The 24523-nt window shown below is 42.7% G+C and overlaps 1 protein-coding gene across 1 annotated transcript in view; it reads right to left on the bottom strand.

Annotated features, from left to right (window-relative positions):
- Window positions 1–3117: 3117 nt before the first annotated feature.
- The window catches only part of KAT2B (lysine acetyltransferase 2B), a 53727-nt gene continuing 32321 nt past the window's right edge, over window positions 3118–24523 (bottom strand). The window contains exons 8-20 of the mRNA XM_066629151.1: window positions 19364–19470; window positions 17957–18082; window positions 15148–15284; window positions 12399–12610; window positions 10412–10538; window positions 9376–9486; window positions 7895–8038; window positions 6528–6642; window positions 4243–4279; window positions 3966–4029; window positions 3770–3854; window positions 3360–3461; window positions 3118–3311 (exon numbers count right to left, since the gene is read on the bottom strand). Coding sequence (XP_066485248.1) covers window positions 3118–3311; window positions 3360–3461; window positions 3770–3854; window positions 3966–4029; window positions 4243–4279; window positions 6528–6642; window positions 7895–8038; window positions 9376–9486; window positions 10412–10538; window positions 12399–12610; window positions 15148–15284; window positions 17957–18082; window positions 19364–19470 — 1561 coding nt within the window. The remainder of the gene's footprint in view (window positions 3312–3359; window positions 3462–3769; window positions 3855–3965; window positions 4030–4242; window positions 4280–6527; window positions 6643–7894; window positions 8039–9375; window positions 9487–10411; window positions 10539–12398; window positions 12611–15147; window positions 15285–17956; window positions 18083–19363; window positions 19471–24523) is intronic.

The following is a 24523-nucleotide window of genomic DNA, read 5'->3' as shown; positions in this document are numbered from 1 at the left end:
GTTTAACACTTGATGCACATAGCTAATCTGCCTTGTCAGTTTCACAACCTACTCATGGGTCCTGACCAACAGCTTGGGAACTGCTGACTTACACTATTTTTCTACATGTTAAAAAAATTAGTTTTTTCTTCCCTATAGGGCAAATAGAATTTCTATGGCCACTGAAGGAGGGGCACAAGCCAAGCCTAAAAAGGCACCAGCAGGTGGAGCTGGTTATGATGGTTCTTTGTCTTAGTTTTGTTTTTGTCTTAGTTTGTCTCAGTGTCTTAGTTCTTTGTCTTAGATGGTTCTTTTCAATATGACAAGTTGTTCTAGAACATTCTAAGACAACATGTCCTCTTTCCACCTTTGTACAATTTGTGAACTGGGAGTTGCAGCTCTCTCTAGATCAGCTTTTTTTTTTTTTTGTCTAATTCTTTACACTTCATATACATAGCTAAGGTTGGTTAGCAGTAGTTGGATAACTGCTGCTTTAATATCAATTCTTAAAACTTGTACTTGTTTCGGGACAACTACAGCTACTAAGTGGAACTGTATAGGGTTTGCTCTAGCATGGTTAATATCATCCTTATACAATGCCCTTGAGTGTGTTTATGTTAAGGAGATACTGACCCTGTAAGATGGCTTCACTACATCACCACATCAGCTCTTGCTGTGTGAAGATGAAGTGATATAATTACCACATGATCTAACAATATAGCAACATTGTTGTATTATTAAGCAGTATATATCAGTGTTATTGAATGTAGAAATTTTAACAAGATTATCATTTTTTTTTCTTTCTGTGCATGGGTTTGTGTCTGTATATGGTTTGTAATTTTTTTTCATAAATTCAAAAAATAAAGTTTTTAAAAAAATATAGCAACATGAGAAGCTGCCCACAAGTGAGAAGAGTATATCTTAAGAATGGGATGTACAAAATACCACACAAGACTAATTTTATACATATAATTTAAAACCATTTTATACCAATACAATAAATAAATTTACAAATGTAAAGTTTCAGGTAAAGCATTTTTAAAACACATCATACTATATAGCTTTATTGCACAATATCTATGAAAATAATCTTTAAATTAGAAACCAAATGTTCTCAATATAGAAGAGACTCTAATTTCAAGACAATAAGAATCTTTGAAAATAACACTTTCACAGGATATCAAGCTTAAGAGGTGATTCTGTTGGCCCAGTTTACAAAATACTTGAAAATTACTACTTAAATACTCTAATACACAGTTGCATCATTGTACCTTAAATACAAAGCCAAATAAATGACTGGTTTTATATAAAGCACTAAGGCATTTCTATGTTACCATTCTGACTACCTTTTGTACCATTTCATTCTAGCAAGATTTATCTAGTCTTAGAATTAACACTATTACAGCCATTTTGCAAAAACTGGTATTTCTATTGCAACGTGGTTTGCCACTTTTCTACATCAATTTACTAGTGAAACATTTCAGCACATATAAAAATAGCAGGAAACTCTAGCCTTCCAATGCCATTTTATAAATATTAATCAGGGAGAAAAAAATCAATGTTATGTGACATTTCTTTGTTCTCCCTCTACCCCCAGTGTGCCCACTCACATTAAAACAGAACTGAGTGGCTAATAAATGTCTCCTCCATTGCCACTTGCATGAATGAAAGTTATCTTCTGTATAATGTTGGGATTTAGTTCAAATATCACTGCAATTAGTAGTAATGTGATCATTTATAACAGATTTTTGCATAAAACATGAACCCATTTTTCCCACACCACAGGTGTACACATTTGATCCCTGTTGTGTATATGCAACACTGGGGGGGGCAAAAATGGCTTATACTGGATTTTATTCTATCTGTAAGACAGAAGTGAACATACAGTAACGTATGAAGGGGCATAGACTTGTAACTCCTTTATTATTTTGAAAGAATCGGCTAGGGCTTGGATTCAGAGAATTGCACACAAACAATTAGGTTGGATCCCAAGGAGGGATCAGAACCTCTCCCCCCACTGGCAACCCCTATACCACAAATTATACCATAGTATCCTGATCATCCTCTAACCCTTAGAATTCACTATTTAGGAGATGGGAGGATGGGAAAGCCCCATTCGGTCAGTAGCATGCTATTTGTGGTTCTGGATCCAACCCAGACTGCAAAACTGAAAATTACTATCAGTAGCACCTGCCATAATAAACAGAGATCCAATCCTATCTGGTGTAAGAGACTGATGGGAATGAATATCCACCCTGCTTAGGAATGTTTATATCATATTGCACTGGTCAAATCACATGTATATTTGCATGTACATGTCTCAATGAATCCACATATTTGTCCAAATATTAATTAACTGGAGGCATCCAGTGTTGGCCTATGTGTGAAAAGCCTTTGTATCTGTCCTTTTCACCCATGCACTGCAGCATCTAATGGGGGCTGCATGGGAGCAAAACGGCTTTTTGTGCGCATAAAAGCCCTTCTATGTAGGCAAAGCAGTTGCTGGATTGGGGCCCCACAGTAGAAAAGCTGGTTTGTTTGAAATGTTTTAAACTTATGGCTACAGATTTTGAACCTGTGACCTATGTAACCAAGTCACGATGCTACATAGCTAGTCAAATTTTCTTGTATATAGTGGTTGCAAATGCTGATAATTAGAACCAAATTCATAGAGAAAATTTGCACCTATTTAGGATTTCCATCCTTGTAGCAGTTTTCTCACCCTTTCATAGCACCTTCTTTTAATTATTTCATTTAAAATATATATAAAACTCATTTTCCCCTTCATTAGCATCTTTGCTGTAAAAAATAAAAGGCTATTTTACACTTTGATACTGCATCACATTAAGCTTAAACATTCACTGTTTGGAAATTTCCCTTTTCAAATCCCCAAACAGTCTTGTGCAATGCATCTAATAAAAATGTATTATTGAATACACTGCAAAAGGGCATGCAAGTGTACATTAAAAAGTACTTTAATAAAATAAACTCTTCTATATTACATGTTTTAAAAGTGCTAGTTAATAAATTTCTTTAAAATTCTGTAAAGATTTCTTTAAAACACATTCTAATTCTATTGAAAGCAACTGCATATTTTGCTCTTCTATTGGGTAGCTTGATTGCATGAGAGGAGGCCAGTCACTTATCAATTAATCCAGCTTCTTTAATTTTCGTGTAGAAGAATTTCTCCAGGTTATTGGCACACTTGTAGTATTCGCTCTCAGGAGGGTTGTATTCTCTGCAGTTAGTAAATACTCGCTGCAAATCTGCCATGAATAATTTCTTAGACACGTAGTACCTATTTTTAAGTCGTTCACTCATAGTTTTCAGATCTGTATAGAAACACAAACATCAATCTTATTCCTAAAATATTAATATACCTAATGCTTGCAAGTTAGTAAATACTCGCTGCAAATCTGCCATGAATAATTTCTTAGACACGTAGTACCTATTTTTAAGTCGTTCACTCATAGTTTTCAGATCTGTATAGAAACACAAACATCAATCTTATTCCTAAAATATTAATATACCTAATGCTTGCAAGTACCTTTTCATACTGGCCACCCTTATCTTCCTTAAAGGGAAATCAGGATCTTTTCAATATTTTTCACGACTGTGGCAAATTTTATTTCAGTGATATCAATTGTACTTGTCCACATAAAGCAAAGCAACATTTTCCCTACTGTCCCCTGTTCTTAACGCAGCCAATGATTTAACTAAAGATTACTTTTCCCTCCTATTTTCAGATGCCTTTTAAAAAAGTTAAACATTTGAAGGTAAATGACATTACCCATGGGGAACCGTATAACTTCATAATATCCAGGAGCTTCTGTTCTCTTCACGGGTTCCATGAAAGGCCAAGCGCTTTGATGGCTCTTTGGGAAAGGAAAGAGAGAGAAAAAAGCTTATGTTGTGTGTACAGACTATCAATAGGTGAGAGAGAAATTCAAAATACTTTCAGAAAAGGAATTAAAACAAATATCTACCTTCACCTGTTGCAGAATGTTTTTTAGTGTGCTGTAAAGCTGATCTGGATCTTTGGGTTCTTTACTTGAAACAAAATTTAGAGAAGATTAACATGTATGCTTTGGTCATGCTTGTAATGCTCCTTAAAAAGCAAAAACCCACAAATCTAAGAAGTTAATTACTAAAAATGCACTGCTTCAGTTAGTGTAACAGATGCAGATTAAAATATTTTAGAGGTACAGATGATTTCTGAATTCTAGAGTAGCATCTTCAGTATCATGTCCAAACAACACTTACCCTCTCTCTTTACCACTTGGTTTCCAGCCAGTCTCTCCTATACAGCAAACAAAATTAAAGTGAAGAAACAAGGAGCAAATACAAACCTACTATAAAAATGCAAACTACAGCATGTCAGTCTCACACCTACTGTGCTTTGTACAACTCTACACTAATCAATAATATGCAATTTTAAACATACTTCATTTAATATCTAGTAAGACTTGCCCAGCAGAGCTTTGGACAAAGAGCAGCTTCCTTGTCAAATATTACTTTTGAATCTGAGAGCTCTTCATCAGCTCAGCAAAGATAGGAATCGGAATAAAGCTCTAAACCAGATTCCCAAACTGTGGGTCCTGGATCCACCAGTGGGTTGCAACCCAATTTTTGGTTGGTTGCAAAACTGACAGGGCAGATTAGGCTATGTGTATCAAGGGTCAAACAACCTGCTACTTGGTGGGAGCACTGCTGCCCAAATCACCATTATAACCACAAAGGCTTGAGTGCCTGTTAAGTGAAACTGCTTTTTTAGGTGGGTCCTGATGCTAAAACGCTTGGGAATCACTGCAAACAAAATACTGCCATGGGCTGCAAGCCCAAACATTGACAACTTTTCCCTTTGCAAGGTAGGGCCAAACTGGGGAGTAACCCTGTGCTGACCCAAGGGCATTCCCAAGATGTTAGGAATGCCCTTCCCATGCCAGGATATTGCAGGGATGTCAAACTCAATTCACATAGCAGGCCAGACATCATTCATGGCATCTGCTAAGGGCCAGAAGCGATGTCATTATGCAGGTTATGTCCAAAAATACACAATTTTCTCACCTAGGAATCCATTAGCTGCAAATATGCAAAATATGCAAATCTTGATATTTTCAAGATATGGGAGAGCCCAATTACTGAGCAGGCCTTTCTGCAATGCCACTTCTACTGAGGCATCCCTTTGCAGCTCAGCAGCTGTGCGGTGCTGTGCAAAGTGATGACTTGGTAGAAGAGGTGCTGCTGAAAAGGCAGCCTTCATGACAATTGGATTCTCCCAGCACCACCCTTTCAGCAGTGCCACTTCTGCTGATGCTTCACTTAAAAGCTCAGCAGCTTGGAGCAACTGAAGGTCGTGCTGGGAGAGCCTAATTATCACAGGGGCAAGATAAAGAGCTTCCATGGGCAGCTTCCAGCCCTGTGTGCCTTATGTTTGACACCCCTGGTGTATTGTATAGCATGAGCTTTTGGTGTTTTAAAGAGAAAAAAAAACTAGCTGCAAATCTTAGCCTTTCATAATCCTAAATACTTTTAAGAAAATAGGTGGCAGAGTTTCAGGAGAAGGCTTTTACTCAGTAAACTTCTATGTTTACAAGACTATGGATGCAGTCCTGATACTCATTTGGGATTTACATCAAAGTAATCCAGTGGAACTTGCTTCTGAGTAGATGCACATAAGATTGCACTGTAAGGCTATAATTCTGTGCATATTTACTTGTGAGTTAATTCTATTGACTGACTTGGGAATTCTAATATGCATAAAATTGCTTTTCAGTGGCTCAATGTATTTGTGAACAGGTTCAACTGAACTCAATGGGACTTACTCCTGGGTAAATATGCTTAGGAATGAATTGATAGCAGATAGATATCTCTACTACAAATACTGCCTTTGTCCAAAGTTATAGGGCCAGCAGCACAGGAGTGAGCCTTCTCTGTAGTGCCACAATTATGGAATTCCCTATCAGGAGTATTAAGATCTACCCCCTCCCTCTGTTTTGCCTGGTATTTGGGTGATGTGTTGCTTTCTGCCCTCAGTAATAGTGTATTGGCTCTGCTATCTCTTTCTAGACCAAATAGTTCTCTTCCACTGTTTTACTGTTTATTAATGATTTTACATATTATTTTAATACATTGTACACTTTATTGTGGAACTTTGTAAGCTGCCTTGGGCATTGTTTTGGCATAGGAAAGGTGAGATATAAATTTTTCGAATAAATATTAGATAGCAGAGCAGGAAAAAAGTCAGAAATAAACTGCTGATTGTACTGTAAGCCATAAAAGCTGCCTGTGACCGTAAAACTACCAGCACAATCCTATGCATGTCTACTCAGAAGTAAGTACAGCAGCCTAAATCAATTTATGTGTAAAAGTACCAGGCAAGGAAGTTCTAAAGTGGCATTAAATTTGTATAAATACTCTTTAAACACATCACTTCAATAGAAGAAAATTGAGTGTTCTCTTAAATTACACCAATAAATATACTCAAGATTAATAAGAGTGTTGGTTTTTACCTAGCCCTACAGTAACTGACAGATGATGATACATACTAATTCCAGGAATGCTTTCTATGGGAATCTGTCGTACTCCATCTTTGAAGCAAGAAAGACCAGGATAAACTTTCCGAATCTGAGCTTGTTTCCTTTCAATCAACTTTTTAATGATCTGTAATAAAAGTATCATAGAAAAGAAAAATTAAATTATTAAAGCAAAATAAAGATGACAGGCTTTCAGGCAAAGCATCAAGGGCAGGTAAATGTATTATCAGAAACACATGGGTGTTAAGATTATCCATGCATATAAGTAGACATCTTCTTCATCACAATGCTTATCGGAATTCTTTTGGATTTAACATATGAGTTTTTCAGTACACCTGGAGATCTGCACACAGGCTATCAGCTGTTACACAAAGACTAATTATGTACAACTGCAGTTGGATCAGAGTCATGGACTACAACATCAGAGGGCTTTTGTACCCCAAACCGTTAATCCGTGGGATTTTTTTAACCTAAACATCAGTTATTTTATTGGATTAGCTGTGAAGTGCATGGGCTGCTGAAATAGTAAAAATAATTCCACATTTGAAGTTGCCCCCTCTACTAAAGCAACTTTAGGCAACCTTTGCTGGCAGGGCCCACTGCATATGAGCTTCCACATTACATTATAGGAATGGGATATTTTGAGAAGAAACCAAATCCGTGAATTCTCATGTCATGAGTGTCACGTATTCTGTTTACAACCACAAACCACAGAATAGACAATGAATCTTTATAAAGTTTTGTGGAATGTTTGTTGACAGGTTTGTAGTTCTAAGGAATTATATCTGTATTTTAGATTTTTATCCTACCCTTCCTCAAAAGCAGCTCAGGGCAGTGTATAAGAATACTCTCCCATTTTAGCTTCACAACAATTCTGTAAGGTAGGTTAGCTTGACAGACCCAGTCTTCCAATGCAATGTGATTTCAAGACATCACATAATTTCTTCAGATCCATAACAGTAATTGTTTTCTACAACAGTACACATGGCTGACTGTGTTCAGCCATGAACTGGCCGCTGGAACCAACCATATTGGCCTCTGCCTTTCCATTGGACCATTTCAGCAATGTGGAGAGGGGGGATTTGCCTCCATACCTACTTTACCCAGGCTTCACGCACTGGAGAGGACACTCTGTTCCAGAACCACCATTCAGAGCGTGACACCATAGTCTTCCGAGACTGAAGGATGCCAACAAGAACATATTCCTATACTCATGTGAACCGATGAACATTTTTTTGCATGCCTAATACATAGGCAAAAAGCAATTCTATAAAAGATGTATTATAAAATTTATCTCTAAAAAAAACATGCAGTCACCAGTGTATACATATGGAATGATTCTTTAAAATTTTGATCAGTATTTAGAGATCAGTTTTTACCTCTTTCTGCTTCTTGATTATGACAGAAAATTCTGTATAAGGAATCCTTGGATTTAATTCACATCCCATTAATGTTGCTCCTTCATAATCCTTGATATAGCCAACGTATTTTGCTTTTGGTACTTTAATGTCTTTTGAAAAACCCTAAGAAAAGATAACTTGTGTCACAATGCACCTTTCAGCACAGCAGGGGAAAGCATCCTTTTTCTGCTCCCTAAAACTTCTCTGCAAACCCTAAGCAGCCCTATTAAGCTTTGAGTTGATTGAAACCCTGAGCATGAGTACTCCTGCCAAAGGGTAAGGATTACACAACCACATTTTGTTGCAGGTCCCACTTATTTACACCCTATTTTCAAAATCACCCTGCCATGTATATGAGATTTGGGGTAATTACTACTGCTGCATAATTGTCAGACCTCAAAAAAACCAAAACATCCTGCATACCATGTAGGACTAAAACTACGGTAAACACACACACACACACACACACACCTGTGAAGTAGTGACAGCATTGTGGCTGTTTCTGTCAGGACAGATCTACAAGGATACCGTAAGTGGATAACTCACACAGTGCAGGAAGGAAGTGCCATCACTTGGCTCAACTACCCTAACACCTCCTCCTTAACCTTATGAAATGCAGTGTATCTACTGCTACTCTCAAGCTCATCTGACAGCAAAATTGGCCTTTGGGAAAACTGGAGCATGGGATCTCTCGCTATTCAGGTGTCTATTCAGTTCTCTTGCTATTCAGATGTCTCCTGGAAATTCACATTTCTTCTAGTGTCCCATTTTAAGCAGAAAGAAAGCTCACTCACTGACCTATGTGCGAGTGCATCAGCTGGCTGTTATATGAAGGAAAGAATTCAGCGAGAGAATATTGTGCCCAATTTAAACAAACCATAAATGTTGGTGGGTTTCAACTTGCTAGCAGTATGTCTAAATCTAAAAATAAATTGGGACGTTCTCAATTTATATATTGTTCTCAATATATTTTGAATGTTCTCAAAATATAACATTCTATAAATAAAGCTACTATCTCATCTTTTGTTTCTTTGGTAGTTTCATCTCTGGGCACAGGAGGCAAACTTAAGGGCCTCTACACAATGCGCCACTGCTGCCACAGTGACTTACTTGTAGTGAATTTTCACTGTGATGACTAGCATCAGTTACCAAACTATTGCTCCCTACTGCATGAAGGATTTCCTCACTGGTGGTGGGAAATTCGTTGTCAGTATAGGGCTGATGAGAAAACTCCATTAAATGTGGAATCACGTAACCAGTACCTGGCATACAGTTCAGGGTGGGGGCTCATAATAAGAAATCCTGAGTATGGCTTAGCCTACACTGCTCCTCTGCTTCAAGAAATAATACTACCTTCTTATATACGTATTTACTAAATATCAAGCAACTGCCTCTTGTTTACTAACAATTAAAATCTGTTTCTCTGTATAAGCTAAAAGCATTGTTTGATGAGTTCTTACTTGTTTCTTGAAGTAGCCAATTGCATATTCATCTGCATATGTAAGAAAGTTCAGAATATTATGCTTAATATGATATTCTTTCAGATGATTCATTAGGTGAGTTCCGTAACCCTGCAAAGCAATTTTTAACACAATTTATCTTATGAAGAATGCAAAGTATTTAAAAAAAAAATTTGAAGCTCATAATTTAGAAAAACCGAGAAGAAAATAACTTTATAATAATAAATACAATAAGCATAGCACGGGACTCATAAGAGCTCTGTGTGCAATGTTCCATCCTATTTTTGAGAGGATTGCACAGAGCCCAACACGGCTGTGCGAGGGGCAGCTCTGAAGCACTAGTGATGACCTCATTAAACTTCAGAACACCAAGAGGGAAGCTGTGTGGGGCTTCTATTCCAGCTGTGCGGCCATGTGGCCACACCACTGACAAGAAAGGCTGCCTGTGTGTTAGCAGCAAATACTTCTACATGTAGGGCAAGACGTGGACAATTTGCTTTTTTGACTTGGATCTTCACACCACTTTGAATCCTGTTCTAGAAGATTCTAAACTTCAGAAGCAGCTTTGTTTGGGGGTAGGGGATCAGGAACTGAAGTGGGAACGAGAGCTGGAAAAAGGTCTGTAGAACAGTGTTTCTCAAAGTTTGTCCCCTCTGCATGGTCCACCTATTGGAAGTACCACTGGAAGTAACTGGTGATGATGTCACCAGTTATGTCTGGATTAGGAGACCAGTCACAACATGACACACACTGATAAGAGGCTCAGGGCAGATGGGAGGGCTTTTTCAAGTGCAAAAAAAAAAAGCACTTGGAGCTCTGCCTGCCAAGCTGAGCCTCCTACTGCTGCTTGTCACATTGCATTGCTGGTCTCACTGCCAGGGTGAGGAAGCCATGAGTACCACTGGATACCACCTCAAGCACCACCAGTGGTACAAATACTACTGGTTGAGAAACACTGGTGTAGAACTTTTCACATGGCCCTTTGGATCTCAGACAGTGTATTATACAATAAATCCATTGCTTCTAACATTTTTACCTTGACTTGTTCATTAGAAGTCACAGCACAGAAAACTATTTCTGTAAAGCCTTGTGATGGGAACATCCGGAAACAGATACCACCAATTACACGACCATCTTTTATTAATGCAAGGGTCTTGTGCTTCCTGTAGTGTTATACATATATTTCATAATTAGTGTATATATACATATCACAGGTGCCACTAAATCCTTGGCATTAACACATGCTAACATGGACAGTGAATGCAAAGGAGAACATATATTCCTTTGTTTTCCACCAACAGTTACAGTTTATTTTAGCAAGGTTTTACATCAGATAAAGTTTATTGATTAAGGACTCAGTCCTATCCAACTTTCCAGTGCCGGTGCAGTCGCTGTGCTGCCCCAAGGAAAGGGAACAAGCATTCCCTTACCTGACTGCCCCCTTACTTCAAGATGCAGCACATGCCCTGTTGGCACAGCTGCACCAGCACTGGAAAATTGGATAGGATTTGGCCTTAAGTTACTAAGCACTGGAGAGCCACAATCTAAATTAGTTCATTGGTTCACTCCAGTGCATCAAAAAATCATAAATATTTGTGCTTGGCTCCACCGTGCAACCTACCCAATTCTGAAGGACTACATTGCCACTGTTTCCTTTGACCTAAGTGGTGAAAATCCTGGATTTCCCCCATTCTTGACTCATTTTAGACCTGTAGCAACTTGGAGCTTTCTGTGATGCCTCAGCATCCTGATGAGGCTGCTGTGTCATTCAGAGGCTGAAACCATATTTGCCCCGCTCTTGTTTGAGCATCTTTCCCACTGAATAGCAGACAAAGAACCTGCCAACCTACACCTGAGTTTCAAGAGTGGGAAATTCTGGGACTTGGCTGCTGTCATCATTTCTCCCTCTCCCCCATCCCATATTCAATACTATTGGTTATAAAAAGCAGAGTTGCACACATCCCTTTGTGCATTTGCTCAGATCAGACACTGGAAGCATCTCATACTTCACAGGGGCTTGTCTGCTCATTGTCCTGCAAATCTGGGTACCAGGGCCAGGATCCTTGAACTGCGTGAATAAGTAGGGTCAAAAACGTTCCCCGAGAAGCCATTTCTTGATTTTTCTTTGCAAATTGCTTTTTAACATCCTTGTCAACCTTCATCAGTGCCTCCCACCCCTTTTATTAGTCGAACGGTGCCTTGGTTTTATCCTGTGCATCATCACTGCTGTTGTTTTGATTTTTCAGTTTTTTAAATACACTTCTTTTCCTGTCTACCTTTTACCAAGTTCACTCAGGAGAGGACTGGGTCACCATGTCTACCAGACCAGTCATCTTCATGGCTGTTTATAAGGTGGACTCCCCAGCCTTGAAGTTGGTCTCTCTTTTAAACCTAGGAGGGAGCTTTTTCCCCAAGGCAGCTTTCTTTTGTCTCAGCTCTCTCTAGCTTTGGGTCGAGTAAATGAAAACCAGTTCAAATTCAACTTGGCTGATAAAAAAATTGGGGAGCAGAGAGGAAGGTACTGCCACTAACTGCTAGGCACTGTGCCCATTTCTTTGCCTTCCCTTACAGCCTGTCTCTTTATGACAGCAGTATCCTGCTGACACAAGAAACTCTTTTACAAATTTATTTTACGAATATTACATTCTCTCATAAATCATATCACTAAGTTGAGAACTGGATGGTGATATTTTATTTTTTTATCACTTCGGCTTATTTGGGTGAATCTAAGAACAATGCATAATATGACAAACCTGCTTTCAGTTTCTAGACACTAGCTCAGTGGTTGCCAAATTATGAGCTGTGGCTCTCTGGAAAGCTGCGGAATCCAGCTGGGGAGCCACAGAATCCTTGCAGAAAACCTGCCACCCTATACAATGTATAAGATTGTAGCTGTAATGGGGAACCGTGGCCAGTGGCCCAGTAGGTAAAAGCAGCAGGCAGTTGAAAAAGTTTGGGAATCCCTGCACTAGATCTTTCTTGTTCTGTCTTTTGAGATTTGAGGGGGGGGGGGATGTACTTACGGATCAAAGACTAGACGAGTAATGTATTCTTTTGGCATTCTGGGTAGCTGATGGGAAAATACATTCTGTAAACCAACCAGCCACATCATAATGTTCTGATTTGGCTTTTGATTCAGGGAATTTCCAACCACATGAAATTCTATCACTCCTCTGCGCTCTTCCAGCCTTGCTGCTTCATCCCGGGCCGAATGTGCCGAGAGAAAATTAGTCTGCTTCATGAAAGAGAGGAGCAAACAAAACAAAACAGTTCAGTACACACCTCAGAATCACACTGTAATGTATTCTTGCTAGATCAATTTTCACCAATTACAGTTACAATTAAATGTTTTCTTAATTACTCATGATATTATATATAAACTACTTTAGATTGTGATGAGGTGGAATTAAAATTTAACAACAGATAATTTTGCAGGTTGTATTAAGCATCACAATGGACTTCAACCAAGAAACAGACTAATGGCCTGATCCAGCTTGGGCTAGCACCAGTCTTGTGCATGCTGCCTGCATGACAGCTGTTGCAAAAGTGCCGTAAGGCACTTTGGGCAGCCAGAAGGAGAGAGGCACTGGTGCAGAGGACAGCATGGACACGTGCAGGGCCTTCATGCCAGCTGGAGGTATATCTGCTGCCAAGCAGCATGGGAGCATTCTGGGATGGGGACTGAGATGAAATTGGGCGGGGACAGCAGGGAAAAGGGTAGTTCCGGCCCAGGAGGAGGGCAAGGATGGTGGCAGAGGCTGCCACAGGATCCTATCCTCCATCTCGGGCCTGAAAGCTCTACATGGGTCCACTCAGTTCTGTGCCAGCAACTGAGCTAGCGCAGATCCAAGTAGACCCATAGCCAGCGGTGTAGCTGACCCAGTTGCTACCTGGTGCAAAGAACATTCTGTAGCCCCCCTTCCCAGCAATGACATCAAATTTAATTAATTAAATTGGGTCTTTTTATTTGTTAAAGTGAGTGAGAAATGTTCCTTAATATTTTGAAAGAGCAGGCACTTGTTGAAAGTACTTGTTGCACTTTTAGAGGGCAATCCTATTCATATCTACTCAGAAGTCCTGTCTACTCAGAAGTAAGTCCCATTGTGTTCAATGAGGCTTACTTCCAGGAAAGTGTGCATAAGACTGCAGCCTTAGAGTTAGCGAGGTACACACAAATAGAGGATCACATTATCTCTCTGCTGCAATGAACAAGTGGAAAGTCCAACCACAACTTGAATTCTCAAGACACACCAAACGTTTGGATTCATGGTGAGAACTGAGCCTTACCTGGGGCGTGTGCAAGAAGCAAACACTGGAATTCTGACAAAGGAGACAGTTTTTTCTTCGTGATGGCAGGTTGCTGCCAGCTTGGGGGGGCTTACATTCAGGTGCTGGATGAGGTGAGTGAAGGCGCCCCTCCCCTGCTGTGTGAGTGTGCGTGTGGGGGGGAACAGAGCATCTGTGTGTGTAAGAGAAGGGGGCAGCCTGTGTGTGTGAGAGAGAGGGGGGGAGCATTTGTGTTGTGGAGAAACGGATGCTCCAGGCTTGGGGTAGGGGGAAAGAGGTTGTGATGCTCCAGCTTGGGGGGGAGAGAGAGAGGCTGTGATGCTCCAGGCTTGAGGGGGGGGGGAGAAGAGAGAGGCTGTGATGCTCCAGGCTTGGGGGGGGAAGAGAGAGGCTGTCATGCTCCAGGCTTGGGGGGGGGAGAGAGAGAGAGGCTGTGATGCTCTAGGCTTGGGGGGGGGGAGGAAGAGAGAAGCTATGAAGTTCCAGGCTTGGGGGGGGAGAGAGAGGCTGTGATGCTCCAGGCGTGAGGGGACGATGACACAAAAACGGGCAGGGGCAAGAACGTGCAACCCCCTCCCCCAACAGGCACACAGGAGCCTGGCTCTGTGTGTGAGTGAGAGAGAGTGAGTGAGTGAGTGAGCATGTGGGGGACAGAGAGAGGGATGCTGACTGACCAGCTGCAGCGCGAGGGGCGACGGAGGAGCCCGCCAGGCTTGCCAGAGGCTGCATGCCCCTGGGTAGCAGGGGATGCGGGGTGGGAGGTTCAGGAAGCGGAGGGAGGCTCCTGGCTGGCTGGCTGGCTGATGGGGCTCTGAAGTTTGGCCTCGGAGAGAAGGGGAGAGCGCAGCTGCAACAGCAGCGCTTGCCGCCCCGCGTTTCCTGGGACGGGCACGCTTGGCTGGGTGGGCAGGAGGCTGCGTGCGGGTGACTGTTGGCTCAGCCCCCGGCAGGGCTGCAGCAGCCCAATGGAAGGCATGCAGGGGGGCGTTGTTGCCCCCCCCAAGCCTGCTGCCCGGTGCATTTGCTACCCCCTGCACCCTCTTAGCTACGCCACTGCCCATAGTGACTGCCAGGGCTGTATACAAGGGAACCAATGTTCCTTACCTTCAGGAGACCTCCAGCTGCCTCCCTGCACCCATGGGATACAGCAGTGCAGGCAGCCCTGTTAGGATGAGCTGCCCATATTTGAAATAAACTTTATAAAATAAATCTTTTTAAAGGTAGGTACGACAACAAATTGTTGATGAGCTGTAGCTGAGGGCCCAATCCTATCCAGCTTTCCAGCACTGATGCAGCCCCAGTGCAGGCAAGGTAAAGGAACACGTTTCCTTACCTTGAGGCGGCCTCCATGATTGCCCCTTCCCCCCCCCCCACACACACAGGATGCAGCACACGCTCCGTTGGCACGGCTGCATCTAAACTGGATAAGACTGGGCCCCAAGTTAATTTGCTGGGTTGAATGAATGGTTCCGCCAGAGTTCTCACCTCTGGGTCAAGCATTGCGGCTGGATCTGTAATGGTTGACATCACTTCATTGATCAGCTCAATAGGAATATCACCTACAACTCTTGGCTTCTTAGTATCCTCCACAGAATAAGGCTCATTAATTTTTCTCTTCTCTCCTGGGTAAGAAAGTAAGATAACTATTTAACAATTAGAGGTTCCGCAAACAAAAATATAAATTCTTTCAAAGAACAAAAGTTCAATTTTACCAGACTGGAAAATACCAAACTATTCTACTCAAAGCTGCTATTTGCTGAAGCTAAGATCAACTGAAAGAACAACCAGATTATATCTAATGAGTCCATGTAGCAGCTACTCTATGCAGGGAGCCCTTTGTGTTCCCCACCACTGCCACTGAGAAAACAGGGAGCCAGCAAGATGCAATGTGGTTGGAATGAAATTCACATTTCAGTATGTTCTTAAATTTTTGTGAGGTGTCTTGGGGCTATTTGAACAGCGGGATATAAATTGAAAAATAAAGTAAAAACAAATTCTGTCCCCTTGAGCCATTCTACTGCAGATTCCTGACTCGGGGTGCGGGGAAGATACAGGTAGAAAATATGTCATTAACAGCAGATAAGATAGATGTCTCTTTTGGTTCATGCATCAACTAATCCAGCAGTTTAGCTTGCACTGTAGAACATTTTGCACATATGGTATAAAAGCTGCAGGGAGACAGCCTGACACTTTAGGTCCAGAATGAGCTAAAAATAGCCATGTTTTGACTTGCTTCATTAATTGCTTCACAGAGAGGAGAGAGAGTGTAGAATCCTGGCAAAAAAAAAGCTTCCTCGCTCAAAATGAAGGTTTTAGAGTCCTTTAAGTCACTGCGGCCGCCCTGGAAAGTCTCCCACAGCTGCAGATCTGAGCAGCACAGGGTTCAGTTATGAGTGGGGGACATGTGGGAGTATCCAACTATGCCCTTGCATAGCTTTGCACCTGCAGGTCAGAGAAGAATGAAAACCTAGGGCCTTGTCTACACCAAGGTTTTAACATGGCTCAGTGCTGATTGGAGGTACATGAAACACATGCACATCACTGAAAATGTGAAACTGACTCCGTATAGCCAGGCTTCTAGGTTGGTACAGCCGACACTAACTGTGCTCTCCAGGGTTTCAGACAGGGGTCTTTCCCAGCACTATGCACAGATGCCCAAGACAGTAGTGTAGCTAGAGGGGGGCAAAAAGGTAGTACTGCAGGGCCGCAACATTAATCAATCAATCAATTAACAGTATTTATTAATTAACAGTATTTATATACCGCTTTTCAACTAAAGTTCACAAAGCGGTTTACAGAGAAAAATCAAATAACTAATGGCTCCCTGTCCCAAAAGTGCTCACAATCTAAAAAGATGCAAAAAGAACACCAGCAGACAGCCACTAGAAAAGACACTGCTGGGGTGAGGTGGGCCAGTTACTCTCCCCCTGCTAAAAAGAGGAGCACCCACTTGAAAAAAGTGCCTCTTACCCAATTAGCAGGGGTAAAGTGGCCCCTCACACTTGCTGTCGGAACCATTCCAGGCAATATGCAGGAGACACCATTTGGTTCAGCGTCACTGTCTGAAATGGCTCAGATGGCAAGTAGGAAGGGGCATTTACATGGCACATTGTGGTGCTTGCAGTACTTTCCGTTTTGCCCCTCCCCCCAGCTACACTCCTGGGGATTGAAACTTGGATCTTCTACATAAAAAGGTGCTTTATCGCTGAGGTATGGCCCTTCCCCAAGTGAGATACAGCTGCATCATTTTGAGGTACACTGGGCATCCTCTCCCTCCTCCCCCAAGTTCCAACTGAAGACTTACAATCCAATCATACCAATTCAGAAGTAAGCTCCACTAAGTTTTCTTAGCTATAGCTCCTAGTGAACATGTTAGGACTTGAAGTCTTCATTTCTACAAGGAGAGATGCTATAATTTTCTTGATTGCAATTACATCTCACCACTCTTCCATGGCGGAACTCAATGTGGTACATGTGGAGCTCCCAGATAATCCTCCATCCAGACCCAACTGTGTTTACCTTCAGGAAGGTAGCCACATCAAGTGCCCTCAGACCATAAGGGGGGACCAGATTATGAGGTTCAAGCTTGCCTGGGAAGTGCTCCCTCTGCCTTATATGCTTGTATCCGCAATTCCGGTATGGGCAGGCTGGTTACAGCGAATGAAGGAAAAGTGCTCTGCATACATGGACTTCACAAAGCGCCATTTACACAGATGGTACAGCCTCAAATAAACACAGCTGAGCCCTGACAATGGAAACCTAATACAGACCTGAGTTCTGGGGATAATAATAATAATAATATACAGTATTTATATACCGCCTTTCTTGGTCTTTATTCAAGACTTTATTCAAGGCGGTTTACACAGGCAGGCTTATTAAATCCACACAGGGATTTTTACAAATTGAAAGAAGGTTCTCTCTTTCAAGAACCACCACATTCAAAATGTTACACTCCGATCTGGTTTAACATTCTGGCCTCCATCCTCCCACGCTCCGAGCAGATGGAACAGCTCAGCTGCAGCTTGCCAGCTGCTTCAAGGTCGCACGGTGCCGGTGGCCTCGAACTGCCGACCTTGTGGATGTTAATCTTCAGGCAAATGGAGGCTCTACCCTCTAGACCAGACCTCCTGCCCACAAAGGGATTACAAAGTATCTCCCAAAGGTAACTTAAAATGCGGCTGCCCGTGTGGTTGCAGACGCTCCTCAGTCCAACTCCGACAGGTCGCTGCTTTGGTGACTAGAAGTGTTCCCGCTAAGATTAAGTCACACAAAAGTTGAAGCCCGTTGCTCTTACCTAGGCTTGGGTCCAGGCCAGAAGCAGCTTTGCAAGCTGGGCTCAGACTCCCACCAGTGGGCTGTTCTAAGGAGGAGGGGCTTGCACTGTATGAAACAGGTCGCACCACAGTGGGATGGCTAATTACTGCAATCACATTTACAAACAAAACAAAACAATGTGTTAGGAACAAGTGATCAGTGCAAAGTGATGATTCAACCAAAACTGTCCTTAAAGACTCCAACAGCAATAAGCCTGTGTAAGGCAACAGATCTAGAGGACTGCATTAACCTCAGCAAATGGCTTATCTAGGCCAGTACTGTCTAATTGGGCTGACTGCAGTGTTGCCTGCTACCTGAGAATTTTTAACCAGCAATGCCAGGATTTGAACCTCAACATTTCTACATGAGGAAAGGTTGAGGAAACTTGGTATGTTCAGCCTGGAGAAGAGAAAGCTGAAAGGGGATAAGATAGCACTCTTCAAATACCTGAAGGGCTGTCTACGGAAGAAGGAACAAATTTATTCTCAACTGCCTCTGAAAGTAGAACTAGATCTAATGGATGCAAACTGCAAGAGAGGAGATTCCGACTGGACGTCAGGAAGAAATTCCTGATGGTAAAGGCAGTTCAGCAGTGGAACAGATTGCTGAGGGAGGTCGTGGATTCTCCCTCACTAGAGACAAGTATCAGCTGCTCTAAGAGAATTTCCTGCTCTAGGAGGATTTCCTGCTACAGGCAGGGGTCGGACTACATGACCTTGTAGACCCCTTCCAACTCTATGATTCTATACACTTCAAACATGTGGTTTACTGTGGTCCTTCCCAAGAAAAGACTTGCTATACTGAACCAAGCTATGATATTGATACTGTATAGGAAGCACTTAATAGCTTAGGAAGAACTCTAGACAAATATAAACTATATTTACGAGTGGTTATCCGATGCTGGCTAGTTTAAGTCAACTCCTGAAATCAACTTCCAGTACTTTCTCAGGCTGTAAACTCTTAAAGTTTACAGGCATTTAGAAACCTGTGTTTCTGCTGCTAGACAAAGTCTGTGCATGTAAAAATAGAGAAATAGATTCATCTAGTTACACTTTCTATATGTTACTGAACAGGAACCACAATACCAGCTACAGAACTTGATTTATACAAAATAATAGCAATGCCGAAGGATCGTAGCTGGAGGTGTCTGGATTAAAAAAAAAAAGTACTTCATTTAGAATATGCTGAAGTAAACAGGTTCTTTAAGTTTCTACAAGGCTCTCTGTTGTTTCCATTGCTTTTCGGTGTCTGAATTTACACGTGGCACAAAACTGTCCTTCCATCCTTAACACTTGAAATGAATTACATGACAGCTGTCCTGGGTACCCTCAGGTGGCCAAAATGCAAGACATAAATATTGTCAATAAATATAATCAATAACAGTTACCTGTCTGGATGCCTAGCTGGGCATTTCGTGTAGAGGAAGCCATGAAATCAGGATCCCAGATAGGAGAGCTGTGACTGTACACTTCTTCCTCCAACATGGATAGGAACCTCAATGCAGAAATTGAAGCTACGTTAATGGAAAGGACCACATCTACCAACAAAAACACCAGTTGTTCCATTATAATAATCCCTGCAAAAGTATGTTGAAACAAGAACAACATGCTTGAAAAGGACTGAAACCACTTGTGGCCAGGAAATGGGAGAAGACCATTGTTGCGGCTCCAGAATTCCTTCCCTAGAGAGGCCCACCATACCTCTTCCCTGAGGATGTCCTACCACTATATAAAAACGCATCTTTTTCAACAAAGTTTTTAATTTATCAAATAGATAGGCTTTTATTGGTAGCTGCATTTATTCATCTGCTGTTATACCAATATGTTCTTAACCATTTCTGCCCAGCACGCAGGTGTACACGTTCGAACCCTGTTGTGTATATGCAACACTGGGTAGGAATGGCGTAATCCGCTCTTTTAATTCTCTTGTGAAACTGTATTTTGGCTTGCTTTTTTAGTCATGCTTTTTTTGAGCATGGAAAGATATCAATTAAAATAACACTCCTGGTGCCATGAGCAGAATCACTAATGCAGTTTAGAATCATCACTCCATTCGTAAATGTATTGTTAAAGGTAGATATGATCCACCCATTTTCTTACATTTAAACTGCTGATTATGAGTGCAGTAGGTTGGCTAAGAAAGAGATTCTGCATCTGCCTCCTGGGATGATTTTTTTAAAGGAACAGAAATGTCCAGCAGAAACAGAGCCATACTTGCTGGAACAAAACAGTAGCAAAGTATTCTCCATGAAAACTAGGGCTGAAATCCTGGGACTAAGTCCTAATGGGCACAGTGAAATTTACTTCTCAATAGACAGAACAGACTGTAACTAAGGGCACAATTCTAACTTGCGCTGGAAGCAGGCAGGCCAACAGGCCTGAACTGCATCCAGTGCACGTTTGGGGCCAAAAGCAGCACAGCACGAGGCAAGGTGAAACCTTTCCCCTTACCCTGTGTCATGCTGCAACTGACCCAATGGGTCTACTCAGATCTGCACCACCTGAGGAGGTGGCACAGATCCAAGCAGCCAGGAGCTGCACTGTGTTGCCTGGGAACAGGGCTAGGATCTGGCACTGGCGTCACTAGAGGGGTGCAGGGGGTGCAGGCCGCAACAGGTGATGCGCTGGGGGGGTGACGTGCCCTGGGGGGAGGACGCGCTAACATCGCGGGGTTAGGAGCTACTGCATCATGCCATACACTGTTGGATGCAGAATGGCCAGCGGAGTGCAGTGCAAAAAAACAGAATTGAAATAGCTCCTGTCATTCAAAAGTTATGGCCAAAAAACCAGAAGGAAAAAATACATGGAGCCCTACGGAAAGTGAAAGAGGGCCATATCGCGTGTTTACTCGTGAGTAGGCGTACTCGCCATAGTCCGTCGGAAAGGGCAGGCTGAGAGGAATCCAACGACACTACAATGGTCCCGATCCAATGAATACAGCCCAAAAAAACACCCGAGAAGCTCCTCCCTCCCAGCTGCGAGTCTGAGCCCAAAATGAAGCCACGTGGTCACGTTTACTTGCAAGTAGGCAGACTTGCCTTAGTCGAGGCAGGCTGAGAGGCTCCAAGAATGTCAGAATGGTCCTCATCCAATGAGTGCAGTCCCCAAAAACACTGGAGAAGGAGGTTCCTCCCTCCCAGCTGCCTCCCTCCCAGTCTATGGAGCCCTATGGAAAGCAAAGCAGCCTCATGTCGCGTTTACTCGTGAGTAGACAGCCTTGGCTGGTGGTCAGGCCAGGCAAAGGGGAATGTGAGGACCGCAGAAGGGTCCTGATCTTATGGAGCTGCTCCAGGAGCAGCCTCCCCCACCCAAAAAGAACAAAAAAGAGGCTTGAATGGTAAGGGGAAAGTTTTCTATTTTGCACTTGTGAAGCCAGGTGGGTCTTTATTCTGATGTGCCTGAAATAGAAGAACTTTAAACTGGGCACTGGGAGGGCTGGAAATCTCACTGATTCTTTTTAGGGGGTTGTTATTGCAGGCAGACTACAGAGTAAGCTCCATTGACCACTATGGGACTTACTTCAGAGTAGACATGCATAGGATTGGGCTCACAGGCTGCAGTCCTACCCACACTTTCCTGAGAGTAAGCCCCATTGACCACAATAGGACTTACTTCAGAGTAGATTCACTTGGTGGAACAGGACTGGCTCCCCCTTATTTAATTATTTTAATTTAATTATTTATAATCATTTATTTTAATTTGCTTGATGATGTCACTTCTGGCCATGACATCACTTCCAATGGGTCCTGGACAGATTGTCATTCCAAAAAGTGGGTCCCAGTGCTAAAAGTTTGAGAACTGCTGCAATAAGGTGATAGTAAGTTGACATGGGTGTGTGTGGGTGTATGACTCTACAAGTTTTCAAAAATCACTAAAATCAGAGTCTGGAGGAATAATACCATCATGTTATATATCACTCAATGTGTAATTTCACGCAGAATGCAATGAAACAAACCACATTGAAATATCTGCGTTATAACAAAAGGTACAGCCAAAAAACCAGTGGGGGCGGGGCAATGGTACATCACCATGCCCACCTGGGGTTTTGCCCCGCCCACTACAAGGGATGACGCACAGGCCTCCTGCAACGGGTGACGTGAATCCTAGTGACGCCACTGGGATCCGGCATAAGTGCTGGATCCTGGTTCTGCTTCCTGCTCCCCACCCGCCCGCCCCCCAGGAATGCCTGCTGCCCACCCTAAGCCATCCCAAAATGCCTCCCTCCTACCTCCTCCCCACCCCTCCTCCAGACCCCTGCGACAGCCAAGCGTGCCTAATACAATCCAACCTTTCTCCGGGGCATGCACCAGCACAGGAAGCCAGGGACACCTCTGTGCGCCGGCCTATTTCCCCTTTGAGTAGTGCAAAAGTGCTTTACAGCACTTTTGTGACACTCCTGGGCCAGCACTTTTGCGACACTCCTGGGCTGGTGCAAGGGACTTGCATTGGCCCAAGTGTGGGTCTGGACTGGGCCCTTAGGGTCCGATCCTATCCCACTTTCAAGTGCCAATGCAGTCCCATGGTAAGGGAATGTTTGTTCCCTTACCTTGTGGAGGCCCCCGTAACTGCCTCCACCACCTCAGGATGCAGTGTGCAACCCACTGACACAGCTGCATCAGTGCTGGAAAGCTTGCTCAGATGGGGCCCCAGGTGAAGATTTCCCATACAAGAACAATGGTAATACTTTCATTAAGTACATTATTTCAGAATTTAGGGACATCATAAAAGTTAGCAAAGACTTCCTTTCAGTATAGAAATGGGCATAACTACCATTCATAACAACCCTCTTCAAACCTTCGCTCCCAACAGATAACAGATGCTGGAGAAGCCTTCATTACTTATATCAGTAATACAATTTCTTATTCATTTCTAGTAATGAGCACACAAGGGAAACAACCTTATTTATGTTCATACCTTACGTCAGGCAACATACCACATCTTAGTAAAGAAAACTTTCCTTTTGATAGTTCCTTTGAATTATCAAAATCTTTGCCCAAGCTACACAAGTATCTATAACCCATAAAGGCCACCCAAATGCAACTTAAGAAAACCGCTTAGCACTTTCAAGATACAACTGCTTAATCCTCTCCTTGCGATCTGTTGAGAACCCTGCTTTGAAAGACAAGACCACACTCAGCATTCTAAACTGCAATTTATTACTCAGCAGTTTGGGTGAGTAGGAAGTGGCTACAGAATGGAAGCATCAGTCACAGCGAGAATGAGCATCAACAATGTTTTCACATTTCATTCACAATTCTCCCATATTTTAGGCACAAACATCTTTCTTCCTGCAGAAAACTGACCAAGCAAAGGTTGTGCTTCCTAGTTAAACTTCTCACAAAGGACATGGGACAAGCAGACTTTTCTTGGTCCATTCCTTAATAGCTGCTACTTATGAGCCAGCATTTTCCTGTTCTGTGCTCTTATATAGCATCAGCCTGATCAAAACAAGACATTCTCCTTCTGGCTGGTTTGTAGCTGACCATATATCAGGTCTATTATTACCTTCAGAGGCATAAGCAGACATTTGATATGTTTATTCCACTTCCTCTAGGTTCAGGTGCACCCTATCCAAGGCCCCTAGCATCTCCTAACCACTATAGGCCTCTTGAAATGATCTATAACTAGACATTATCAACAGCTGATGTCTGGGGATCCATTTACAATTACAGAATATCCAGGTTACACTCACATCACCCACAGTTACAGAACATTCAAGGGCACAGCAGCAAGTCCTGTTCCCATCCTGCTCTGTAGCCATGTCCTCTTGACCATTACACTTACAGTGTTTATCTGCACATCCTTAACTTGCTCAATGAAATCAATGGCGTATAAGCAGAGGCTCTCAAATTGGGGCATTGCGATATACCAGTCTGACTCCCTCTGCCTCTGCCCCTTTAAGGGGTGGGGAGGGGGAAGTTAGCAACGCGATCGCACCACTATCGGGGGGGGGGGCCAGGGGCTGTTCTTTACTCACACAATGAAGCAGCAGGTCCCAGGGATGTGGGGAACCCCGTGGATGCCTCCACAGGACTCCCCAAAGAACTGAAAATATGAACATTCGCGACCCACTTCTGGTTTCACAATCGCAAACTGAAAGTGGGCTGCAATAGCTCTACGTATTTTCATTTTCATCTTGGGGAGTCCTGTGGAGGTGTCTGCAGGGCTCCCCGCACCCCCGGGACACTGCTGCTTAATTGTGCGAGTAAAGAACAACCCCTGGCACACCTGACAGCGGCGCAATCCTGGGGATCGCGTCACTAACTTCCCCCCTCCCCTGCAAGAACTTACCTCAGAAGTTTTATTCCTGAAAAGTTTGAGAACCCCTGGGATAAAAGTATTCCTAAGCAAAGATTGTTTCCACAATTTTGGTTTAACAGTGGCAAACCCAGTTGCAGTCATCAGCATGAATATATAAGATTTATTTTAGCCTACTTTTCCTGTAAAGATATATGCTTCGGGAGAATATATGGAAGCTTGCAACATTTTAGACATCTAATGTATCTCATCAAAGACACTATTTTACCTATGTCATATGAAGCCACTTT

This window comes from Tiliqua scincoides, chromosome 5, assembly GCF_035046505.1.
Source record: "Tiliqua scincoides isolate rTilSci1 chromosome 5, rTilSci1.hap2, whole genome shotgun sequence".
In the NCBI taxonomy this organism is placed as follows: domain Eukaryota; kingdom Metazoa; phylum Chordata; class Lepidosauria; order Squamata; family Scincidae; genus Tiliqua; species Tiliqua scincoides.
Note: the sequence above shows the minus strand (reverse complement) of the source record. Positions and strands in the feature narration are given on the sequence as shown.